We start from the raw sequence: 12,124 nt of genomic DNA, 5'->3' as shown, positions 1-12,124 counted from the left end.
CATTCGGGGCGGGGGCCATGCTTGGAGCCCCCATGGTCACCCCTACATCTAGGAGCCAGAGAGACATGCCGGTAGCTTCCCGGGAGCTGTGAAGAGCTGGGTTGGGAGCCTGCCAGCCCCACGCCAACTGTACTTCAACAGCCTGGTCAGCGGTGCTGACTGGAGTAACCAGGGCCTCTTTTCGACCAGGTGTTCCAGTTGAAAACTGGATACCTAGCAAACTTACTCCTGCAGCCAGGGCCAAAAAAAAAAAAATCACCTTACCAAATAAATTTGGGACAGTGGACAATACCAATTGTCACACATGCATGTGATAGGCAGAGGGAATTAAAATCAAAAGACAGATCAGGAAAAAAAAAACCACAAGCACAATCTTCAAAAAAAAAAAAACTCTCTTTGGGGGGCAATCACATGGTTTGTGGTTTCTTGAGTGGTCTACCTCATTCTTTTAAATCTCTTGAGGTCAGAAATACTACTTTCATTTATGTGTGAACATAGTTTTATTATTAACTCCAATTTACTGATGGGGAAACTGAAGCACCAAGTGACTTCCACAGGTCACAGAGTGAATCATTGGTGAAGTCAGGAAGAGAACCCATGTTGCTTGACTCCCTGTCTATTAATGTAATTAGCAGACCACACTGCATCCACTGGACAGCCCAGTTACACCAGTGAGCAAATGATAAATGGACCAGTGTTGTATGGTTCCTAAGTAGATCCAAAAAGGAAGTGGAAAATGTAGCTGGAATCTAAGAACTGACAAGCACAAACTAATGCTCTATTAGCTGATAATCAGTATTATAATCTAGTGCTAATACTGGTTCTTTGGCTCATAACGAATAATCTCATCATTTAAAATATTGTACTATAGTATAAATGAAGGCAGATATTTTCTAAAAACAAATGTAATTGCTAATTACTGAACAATTGAAGCATTTATTGCTGTATCTGGCATAGTTTATTCTTCTGTCCATATTGCATATTTGTTTTAGAATGCTATTTCTTTTGGGGTTTTAGCCAATAAATGTGTACACAGATGAGTTATAATCATGTGTTATTCATTAGTGTCTTTCCTAAAGTTATTCATTTTGATATTAATATGTTTCTGCTGCCAATCAAAAACAAGTGCAGTTTACCACTTGCATTATAAAGGAAATTCCCGCAGGGAATTCCCATATATTTAGATATTAACATTTGACAAGTAATACCTAACACAGGAATGAAGGAGGAGGAGCTAGGAGGAGTTAATAGTCAAATGAGAAGGCAGTTTTGTTTGAACAACCTTGTTTTTCTTTCTGTTGCATGAACCCATGGAATGTTTTGTTTTCCTTTGTCTAGTTACGGCATGTACAAAGACATGAACACCCAGTATTTTAGCCAATCATATTAAGTGAGTTATAGTATTTAAATAACTTCTTGATTAATTATTTTTAAAAACTAGTATCTCTCAATTAGCTAGATTTGGCTATACTGTTTTACATCAGTATTATTTTTTTCAACACTCAAGTTTCATAACAGTACTGTTTTATTTATTGCCAAGTTATAGTACTGAAAATCTGAAATAAAATATAAAAAAGTAAACCAGCAATCTGAATTGAAGAGGTGTTCTCTTATTACACACAAAACTGAGTCAAAAAAAGTATAAAATACCACAACATGACAGACATCACAGCATTTACTTACAAAACCCAACCCTAGAACTAAAGCTCCTGAACACTAGAGCCTGTTTCTCTAAACCAGGGGTAGGCAACCAATGGCATGCGTTCCGAAGGTGGCACACAAACTGATTTTCAGTGGCACTCCCACTGCCTGGGTCCTGGCCACTAGTCTGGGGAGCTCTGCATTTTAATTTAATTTTAAATGAAGCTTCTTGAACATTTTTAAAATCTTATTTACTTTACATACAACAATAGTTTCGTTATATATTATAGACTTATAGAAAGAGACCTTCTAAAAATGTTAAAATGTATGACTCGCACATGAAACCTTAAATTAGAGTGAATAAATGAAGACTCAGCACAGCACTGCCGAAAGGTTGCCAACCCCTGCTCTAAACAATAACATGCCTTGTGTGGTGTCCAGTTTCCCTTTGGGTGCTATTTAGAAACTCTGTGGTGATTTCTAGAAATTCAATATTCTGAGGCATCACAAACTGTGAAAATTTCAATATACAAAAAACTCCATCAGAAAAGGAAGAACATGTACAGAGTCTTAAAACCTCATTAAATAAGTTCATCCCTCTTCTACATAGTAAGTGGGGGACATCAGCCCTTTTTATTATTATTTGTATAACAGACAGTGGCTAGGGAACCTAATCAATTTATACAGTGCTGTACAAAAAATTAACAAGAAGGCCATTCTCATCCAAGACACCTTGTAATTTTAGATTAAGAAAAGAGGCAATAGGCAACTTAAACAAAAGTATTGGTGGAGGAGGTGGACAACCTAATAATAAACAAGCACGTTTTGCTGGGGGAAGGGAGGAGAAGGGGCGTGTTAGTTTTTTATCTGCCTAGTCATTAGGAAGTCGAGGAATATCGTGCTTCTCATTGCTTTATCCTTGTTTCGAAGTGTTCCCCTTATCAAACAGCTACGAGGTTTACTTTGGAGAAGGGAGGGGAAGGGAGTTCAGGAGCAGCCGTTCTGTTTTGCAAACCGCTGAAGCAACAGAGAGAATACAGCCCCGGACATTTTAGTAGTACAGTATGTCACTGGTTCAGCAAACTGTTTCGTTTCCCAACAGGAAACACCACCACCAATTAAAGCTGCCAAATACAGCCACCGTAGCTGGTGCTGTTCTACAGTCGATTGGGCAGTTTAAGGAGATTTCTAAATACTAAGGAGAGGGTCTCATAGCACACAAAGTAAAAATTCTTCATCCTTAGAGAGGGAGAAATCTTTGCCAAACTTAGAACATTATACTTGCCCCACACGCACCCAGGCCGAGTAAATTTTGATGAGCAATTAAAATATCATTAGTTAGTTTTTTTAGTTACCATCAACATCATAGTCAAGGATGGACGGAGTGTGTGACTGGACTGTTAAGGGGTTTGAAACCTTCCTTTAAACAACGTCTTGACAGGGGTTGTCCCTCCTCTCCGCATCGCATGAGACCTGGGGACAGGTCTAATGATAAGTGCCAGCCTAACTGAGGAAATGCTCCTTGACTACAGAAACCCAGCTCGAATCTGTCTCTGTCTCTCCCCTCCACTGAGAGGTTTGGAGCCGATCTAAATAAAGACACCTGCATCACACAGCCCTCCCATGAGGAAATCCTCTGGGGCAGTAGCCCAGGCTGCCATACCGTTTTGGTCCGGGGAATCCCCCTTCTACTATTTCTCTATGTATTTGCCATCACTCCCTGCGCAGCCTATAACACCAGAGCCAATCGGAGGTTCCCAGGAAGGGAAGGCGCCTGTTACTAGACTTTAGTGTCTGAATAGCCACCCCTCTGTATGAGGATTTACCAACGTCTCCCAGCTGGAAGATTCCCAGAAGAAACGGATGAGACAAGTCTCTCCGGAAAGCACTGACGGAGCTCGCGAAAGGGAACTGAAACCAACTCTCTTATGTACGGTCCCCAGCGCTCAGGGATTTCACTCCGCCTGATCCCCAAGTCCGCGTCCTGCCCGCCCCACCCCGCGGGGGAAGGGACCCTCCGCCCACACAGCTCATCACAGGGAGAGTGGAGCGCACATCCCAGCCCGAGAAACCACAAGGGGGCTGGATCAGACACGTGCCGCCCCCCCCATCAGGGCACCACATGGGGAGACGGGGCTTTCACACCCGACACGCCACGCAAGGCAGCACCGCACCGTCTAACCCCGCTCGCTTACCTGCAGGACACAGACAGCTCCACCTTGGTGGCCGGGACGCTGGCGCTGAACGAGTTAAATTCCCCCACAGACGCCATATTCCCGAACCTGCCACCACAGTCCAGCTTCGGCTGCCCCGACTGCTTATCAGGTCCGAACATGGAGCGGGGCGGGGCGGGGCGTAAGAGGCGTCGCTAACGGGAACTCCCGGGAGCAGAGCTCACTACCGCTGCTACTACTGCCGGCCACTGACTGGGTGGGTGGAACCGCTGGGCTGAGCTCGAACTGCTGCACGCGGTCGGGAAACGCCGACTGAGGGCGCGAGCGGTGACGTCACAACGGGCAAAACCCGCGCGTGACACTAACCCCAACCTGGGGCCCCACGAGTGACCAACGGTCTCCAACGTACCCGGGCCGCGTGGCGCCAGCCGGGAGATTGGAACATGAGCTGCCCCGCGCAGAGTGAGCGGGAGCGTTCAGTGCCCCGCGTGGCGCCAGCTGGGGGATTGGAACACGAGCCGCCCCGCGCAGAGTGAGCGGGAGCGTTCCGTGCCCCGCGTGGCGCCAGCCCGGGGATTGGAACACGAGCCGCCTCGCGCAGAGTGAGCGGGAGCGCTCCGTGCCCCGCGTGGCGCCAGCCCGGGGATTGGAACACGAGCCGCCTCGCGCAGAGTGAGCGGGAGCGTTCCGTGACCCGCGTGGCGCCAGGCCGGGGATTGGAACACGAGCCGCCTCGCGCAGAGTGAGCGGGAGCGTTCCGTGCCCCGCGTGGCGCCAGGCCGGGGATTGGAACACGAGCCGCCTCGCGCAGAGTGAGCGGGAGCGCTCCGTGACCCGCGTGGCGCCAGGCCGGGGGATTGGAACACGAGCCGCCTCGCGCAGAGTGAGCGGGAGCGTTCCGTGCCCCGCGTGGCGCCAGGCTGGGGATTGGAACACGAGCCGCCTCGCGCAGAGTGAGCGGGAGCGTTCCGTGCCCCGCGTGGCGCCAGGCCGGGGGATTGGAACACGAGCCGCCTCGCGCAGAGTGAGCGGGAGCGTTCCGTGACCCGCGTGGCGCCAGGCCGGGGATTGGAACACGAGCCGCCTCGCGCAGAGTGAGCGGGAGCGTTCCGTGCCCCGCGTGGCGCCAGCCGGGGGATTGGAACATGAGCCGGCGGCGGGAGCTATAGGGAACCTGCGCCACGACTTGGGCAGGGTGGGGAAGCAACAGCACCGTACCCGCTCTGGCAGCGCCGGGACACGTGTACAGCGGCCCCTGGTGGGGGACTCCGTTAAGCGAAGCCTCCTGCGGCCAAACATCTGGCGGGTACCTGGAACCCCGAGCCGCTGTGGGGCAGGCGCTGCTCGCCAGCGGTCGCACAAAGGGCAGAGGGAGCGAGCCAGACTCCTGCGGGAAGGGAGGACTGGGCACAGGGGCCGGAGAGGTGGAGCCAGACCCATGAAGAGCGCATAAGGCACAGGAGGCCTGAGCAGGGTACCGCCTTTGAAATGCAAAAAAAAAAAAAAAACAGATCCCTTAGGCTGTCAGCCTTCTAATGGCACAAAACCAAACACCCTTGCCCTGTCCTGACCACCGCTTCTCTGAGGTTCTGCCCCCCCTTAGTTCATCTCCCCAACCCTCACTCACTTCACCAGGCTAGGGGGAGTGGGGGCTCTGAGGTAGGACCAGGGATGAGAGGTTTGGGGGTGCAGGAAGGGGCTTTGGGCTGGGGAGGGGGTGCAGGGTGTGAGCTCTGGCCAGGCAGCTCCCAGCATGTCTAATTCCTAGGTGGGGGGCCAAGGATGGGAGGCTCCGCACACTGCCCTTGCACCCATTGACCATGGTTCCTGACCAATGGGAGCTGCAAAGCCAGCATTTAGGGTGGGGGCAGCACATGGAGACCCTATGGCCTCCCCTGCACCTAGGAGCCAGGTATGCCGGACACTTTCAGGAGCCACGCGAAGCCAGGGCAGGCAGGGAGCCTGCCTTAGCCCTGCTGCGCCACTGACCAGAGTTTTAGCAGCCCGGCAGCAGTGCTGACCAGAGCTGCCAGGTCCCTTTTTGACTGGACACCTGGCAATCCTAACCCGCCCCACAAGGCAAGCCTGCTGCAACCTCACCACAAGGCAACATCGCAACTCCCCCCTTCAACAGCCGCCTATGGGGAGATAACACATATAGATAAGATTGATAACATTGCACATCTCCTCACTCTTGCATGACTCAAACCCTCTCACACGTGTGCAGTGCGCTTGCTTGTTGGTGGGCAGACAACTGCTGTATTTTCAACAGTTTTGATCTGTTACCACTTAAAAGTGTGGAAATGGGAAAACTGCAGCATCTTTAGCTAGGTACAGAAACTTTTAACATTAGATATCCTAGTGTACTGTGATAATGCAAATGTTTAGACCCACATAAAAAAACCAGCAGATTAAATTATTATTGTGGCAACTGGCAAATCCATTTTAAAAAGGACCAGCCTGGTCAAATACCAAGCAGGTTGTAACCCTAAGCCCAAGTGCTGAGGGACCGTCCTTTGCATGAAATGCAGCAGAGCCCCTTTTGAGCCCTTTATCAATCACAGTCCAGTCGCTGATGAAACTCCCCAATGGCTGGAGCCATGGAGAGGGGGGTCATGTAGCAACAGCACAACAGCAAATCAGATTCAGCTGAGGCAGGAGCCCAAGAGGCTTCTCCTTCTTTCCCCAGCAGCATCAACCCTGCTAGACCAGCACAGGGGCCAGTTTATGCTGGAAACAGTTATGGAGCAGGACAGGGTTTCCCAGCTGCTAGTGGGAGGGGAACTTAAGGGGCAGAGGGCTTTCCAGCTGCTGGGTGGAAGTCATGAGACATGGGGATTCTCCCTGAGCATACAGAGCAACTCTCCCCCCACAGACTCAGAAACTGCCTGAGGAAGTCTCCCTCCTGGAGCCCTCCATCTCCCCAATGAGGGAGACTTGTGATGGGCCTGACAGAGGGAGTCTACCCTCCCTCCAACAGTGTGAGATTCAGGGCAGGCCTCAATAAATCCACACCCCCCCCCCATGTGAATGAGAGGCTTGAGAGTGATCTAGCCAATTCTTCTTTCACTCTTTTTTAAAAAAGACATACACACACACTTAATGTTTATAATTAACATGTCATCTGGACCCTCATTCAACACCCTGTATATTTTCAGGAAGAAGAGGACCTAAACCAGTTTCTTTAGCATTATGTTGTTCATGGAGGGGAGGAGGAACCTAGCAAAGGGGAATGCTAACGTTCTTTCTTGTACTAAAGAAAACACTGTGATAATTAGATGGCTTTCAGTTAAGTGACAGTCCAGGCAGAGACATTAATGAGCAGCTAATCAGAGTGGCCTATGTACCACCAGGCGGCACTATTGAGCAGAAGCAATGAAGGAGTCCCCCATACAATCAAAAGAGAAAATACCTCACTGCATAACTTCATAACACTTGGCCCTTAGAGAGCAGTGGATACTAGTTACACGTTTCCACAAACAGTGCATTTATTTTAGACGATTTAACGTTTGTATAGCACCCTGAAAAATGTACACCACTTATCTGCTCCTGTTAAGCCTAATCATTTAAAAGCAAAAGCCACCAGAAAATGATACTCTCCCATTAGATTAAATGATCAGTGCTCTGATAAAGGAACACCAACTTGAAAAAAAAAATCACCTTTCTTCCTGAATTTCTCACCTATTGTTGCAAGTAACTGTGAAGATTATAAGTAATAGAGGTTAGTTAAAAAAACTATTTTCAATTTGATTACTTGCCCTCAAAGATCTTCAACTGTGCAAGGAAGACAGGCACTTCTTGTTGGGGATTCCATACTAACAAGAACAGAAAGAACATTCTGCAAAGAACAGATGGACAACAGGATGGTGTGCTTCCCTGAACCAAGCTATGAGTCATCACTCTAATGGCATGTCTACACTTACAGTGAATCAACGCTATGGTGATCAATCCACTAGGGCTCAATTTAGTGGGTCAAGTGAAGACCTGCTAAATTGACTGCAGATCGCTCTTTCATTGACTCTGGTACTCCACCAGAAATAAGAAACCTAAGGTAAGTCAACCGGAGTGTTTCTGCCATCAATCCAGCGTGGTGTAGACATCACAATAAGTTGACCTAAGCTACATCGACTCCAGCTATGTTATTAAGTTGTGTAACTTAGGTCGACTTAACCCCATAGTGTAGAACTGCCATAAGGTTTGATAGGCTTCTGAAATCAAAGGGAATGGATTCACTGGTGATGGTGCATAGCAGCATTAATGACACTGCATTGCTGGGTATCTCACAGATTATAGATGACTTCAGGGAAGGAGATCATTCCTTCTCTGTGAGCAAAGAAAGTGCATCACTGGCTAGATAAGTGGTGTAAGAGAGAGGGGCTTGGCTTTGTGGAGTATTAGTGTGCCTTCCACAGAGAGAAGGGGCTGTACAGTTTGTATGGCCTGCATTTCAGTACAACAGGAACCAGTCTTCTCAGGGACAGACTGGCTACAGTAGTCTGAAACAGGGCCGGATTAGCCTTTTGTGGGCCCTAGCGCCAAAGATATTTGTGGGCTCCTATGTAGTCATTGTGGGCTCTGAGTGTGGGCCTGGTGTGACGGTGCCATAGTATACCTGGTACTCAGAGACATTTTTCATTTTGATCACACACTTCTGCATGACTATATGCATTGTAATAAACAGCTCCCTCAGTCCCCGGTTTTTCTCATTGAGCTGTACACCCATGTGGATTTACCAGTGTCCAGAGTGAGCAGAACTTTCATAGTGATCAGGGAAAACTCCCCCCAGATTTATCTCCTCATTCAGACCTTCTATAGCCATGTCTCCAGTAGCACCCTGTGTCACCAGTCACAGTATGTGGTCCTAGTCTCAGCTCAAAATTCCAAAGCCAGCAGATACCTGATGAATTGACAAATCCCTCCCTCAGCACCTCTCCTGCCATTTGAGCAAGCCACTTGCAAACACTATTTCCCCAAAATGAGGACGTAAGCTGGTGTCTTCAGATTCCCAAGGGCTTTCTCCCTCTGCTTCCATCTACATTCTAGTCTACTACCTGATCACCACCACCTCTCCCCATGCTTGTTTCCTTTCTACTTTGGACATGCTCCCCAACCGGCTAGAGCTGTTCTCCTGATGGAAGCCTTACCTGCTTCCTCTTTCCCTGCTTCCCTTGACATGCCTTTCCTATGAGTGACCTCGGTTCCTTGAGGTTAACTCCAGTTTCTTTATCTGCTCTAGCTTAATGGCCCCCAGTAGTCACAGAGCCACCTGCAGCTTCTCTGGCTACAGCCATGGAGCCAATTGCAGGAGGCCAGCCTTAGATAGCTGCAGCTGCTAGCAAGGGAGGGATGGCAATTCCAAGGCTGAACATGCTTGAACCCTGTGGCACTAGGGACTCTAAATCCTCAGCACTGGCCCTAGGCAGCTGCAGACTCTGCGGTTAAGCACTTCCCTCCTCTAGGCCATGGCTTTAAGTACCGAGATGCCCATCACCTGCAGCAAAGGCCACTAATTCCCATGCACTCCTCAGCTAGCACATAGTAATGCAGAACATGCAGCCTGAATGATTTTGGAGGCTGGGGTGCCAGGAGGTTCCCAGCCCTGAGCACCAGCTCTGCAACAAGCTCACATGCCCCACCCCCCTCCATTGTGGGACAAGGACCCTGTGAAGACAGTGGAGTTACCCTGTGTATAACCAGTTCTGTCCAACGCTTCTTGAAGTGAGTGGGAGTCTTTTCATTATCTTTAATGGGCTGTGAATAGAAGCAAAGGACCCCATTCTAGACTCTAGGAGCAAAGTGCATTCTATGCTGCACTGGCTTACTATTGTAACAGGAAGGTCTCACATTACCTAATGAATAAGCAACACCACCTACAGCACCTAACTTTTTCTAAGAGGCTTCCCACCCAATTACTAAACGTAAACCTGCTTCTCTTACAGGGGCTGAAAATATCAGGGAGTATGGTCACAAAAGCAAGGCACTTCTGTGCACATCCAAAATTCCTGCTGAATTCAGAACAGAACAGGACTGGTTCCCATATGCTTACAGAACTGCAGTAAAGTGGAACAATTTTCAGCTTGTGTGATTGGAGGATATCTGATCCATATTATAAGACTGTCCTATATAAATGAGGAAAAGTCGAGGTGTCTTTATTATTCTTTTGTTGCACTCTTTGTTTGTATGGGGAATTTGCCAATGCATTATCACTGTCTTCCTTTTAAACAAACAAAACTAAAAAAAATACCAACGGCTGTTGAAAATTGTAATTCCAGTTCTAGTTACCATTTGGGAGAAATGAAGTAACAGTTGCCCAAACTGAGCTTGAGCACTCCTGAATTTTGAAGGTGTTCAAATGTGGAAGGCAGGTGCTAGATTCTCTTTCTGAATATTAGATACATCTGGAAAGGAAAAGACAATTTCTGCTTCAATGGCTTAGAAGTGGACATCCTCCTACATGCCTGGTACCATATCTAAAGCTGCCTTTGTCCTCTAGTAGAGCCTCTCCTCCCTTACTTTTCATTTTAACTTCTAGGGGGATCCACATACCTCCCTTGATAGGCTTCAGCTAGAGGGCTGCACTGTCCATTTAGTCCACCCACTTCCTTCCTTGGGGGCTGCCAGGTGAGGTCACACTAGCATCCCTAATCCAGTCTGGGGAAGTCTTCTAAGGGTGATATCTGGCCAAAGCCTTCTTACCCTTTGGGCATACTTGTTCCCCATTCACAGTGCCACCCCCTACTAGCAGCCAGCTCCCCATTAACAGCAAGCTGCAGCACATGGGGGTCTCAACTTCCCCACTCACTCTCCCTCCCTTTCCTGTTGATAGCTGCCAAGGGAATGTTGGGAAATGTAGTTCTTTCCCTGCTCCAGGGCTGGCTGTCTAGGCAGGCAGCTGGCCAAGCAACTACAGCTCCAAGGGCCCGGTGGGTTCTCAGCTCCCATGCTGGATCCCTGCTGCTCCGCTTCTGCAGCACTGCGAGAGGTGAGGAAGTGAGTGTTATGGGGCCCATTCTGAGCTTGGGCCTGGTGCGATGGCGCCATGGTAAATCCGGTACTGGTCTGAGAGGAAGTGTGTGAAAAGAGGGAACAAAGAAGCACCCATTCAGCACAAAATCATGATGTTGAGAACAAAATGAATCAAGACACGAAAGGCCATGAAAAGAAGAATTTCTTTAATTGATTATGTGCCAGTCCTCGAAACCTACACTAATCTTTGGAATTGCCCATTTATGAGCATAAATTTGATATGATTGGTAGTATTTTAAACTGGTGGGATGAGTCATGTTTGGAATGTTAAAATCAATTATTATAACATATTTAGGAAGGATTGAGTCGGGATAAAGGAGAGAGGCAGGAACACTCTGTCAAAAATAACCCTACCTGTTTCTAAGGGCATGTCTACACTACAGGTCTAAGTTGAGCTATGTTAGGTCGACTTACAGCCCGTGGCTAATGTTCACACTTTCCTCCTGTCAGTGGTGCACGTCCTCACCAGGAGCACTTCAACCAACTGAAGAGGGGCACTGTGAAGGGCTGAGAGCCATGGCTCTCAGCCCCACATAGCTCCCTGCAGGGAGACCAGCTGCCCCCTGGACACTCAGCTCTCTACTCCCAGCTGGGAATGGGGGCAGGGCAGTCACCCAGGCTTCTTGACTCCCTGATCAGGGAGCCTCCTGGCCTGAGCCTGGCTGGGATTAGGGAGCTGGGGGCAGCATGGAGCCATGAAATTGACAAGACAGCCAACAGCCAATGTAAGTAATGCAGTGTCTATACAGACACTGTCACCCTAAGTACACCAACATGAGCGCTGTGCCTCTTGTGGAGGTGGATTTACTATGTCAGTGTAATAGGGCACTTACATCGGCTGGGCAAGGCTCTAGTGTGCACAGTGACTGCCTTATGTTGATCTGTGTAATGTAGACAAGGCCTTAGTCAAACAAATCAGAAGAAACTGATTTTGAACGCTTAGAAAAAGTTCAGGATGGGATACTAGTCGGTGTCTGCTACAGACCACTACTCAAACTAGGGAACAGGTTGACCAGTTCCTTAAGCCTCTATCTACAACATGCAAGAAAAAAAGCTGTGTGATCATGGAGGATGTCAGTCTAATGCTCTGTGTACACTAGAGAGCTCATAGTGGTGGAGCTGTACTGATGAAGCTGCACTACCATAAGATCTCTAGTGTAGCCACTCTACGTTGATGGCAGAGAGCTCTCCCATTGACATAATTAATCCACCCCCAACAAGTAGCAGTATCTGTGTCAGCAGGAGAAGCTCTCCTGCCAACATAGCACTGTCCACACCAGTGC

General features: G+C 48.6%; 1 protein-coding gene and 1 long non-coding RNA gene across 6 annotated transcripts in view; one reads left to right on the top strand and one right to left on the bottom strand.

Annotated features, from left to right (window-relative positions):
* The window catches only part of CPNE8 (copine 8), a 269,466-nt gene extending 265,477 nt beyond the window's left edge, over nucleotides 1-3,989 (bottom strand). For all 5 annotated transcript variants that reach the window (XM_050936193.1, XM_050936194.1, XM_050936195.1 and 2 more), the window contains exon 1: nucleotides 3,837-3,989. In XM_050936193.1, the coding sequence (XP_050792150.1) occupies nucleotides 3,837-3,976 (140 nt within the window). In that variant the 5' untranslated portion in view covers nucleotides 3,977-3,989. The remainder of the gene's footprint in view (nucleotides 1-3,836) is intronic.
* A 145-nt stretch (nucleotides 3,990-4,134) lies between these two features.
* LOC127042906 (uncharacterized) lies at nucleotides 4,135-9,954 on the top strand. The gene is made up of 3 exons (XR_007772088.1): nucleotides 4,135-4,220; nucleotides 7,582-7,866; nucleotides 9,755-9,954. It is a non-coding gene; the product is annotated as an uncharacterized LOC127042906 (long non-coding RNA).
* Nucleotides 9,955-12,124: the final 2,170 nt, after the last annotated feature.

Source organism: Gopherus flavomarginatus, chromosome 1, assembly GCF_025201925.1.
Source record: "Gopherus flavomarginatus isolate rGopFla2 chromosome 1, rGopFla2.mat.asm, whole genome shotgun sequence".
NCBI classification, from domain to species: domain Eukaryota; kingdom Metazoa; phylum Chordata; order Testudines; family Testudinidae; genus Gopherus; species Gopherus flavomarginatus.
The sequence above is the reverse complement of the archived record's forward strand: the minus strand, read 5'-3'. Positions and strand labels throughout refer to the sequence as shown.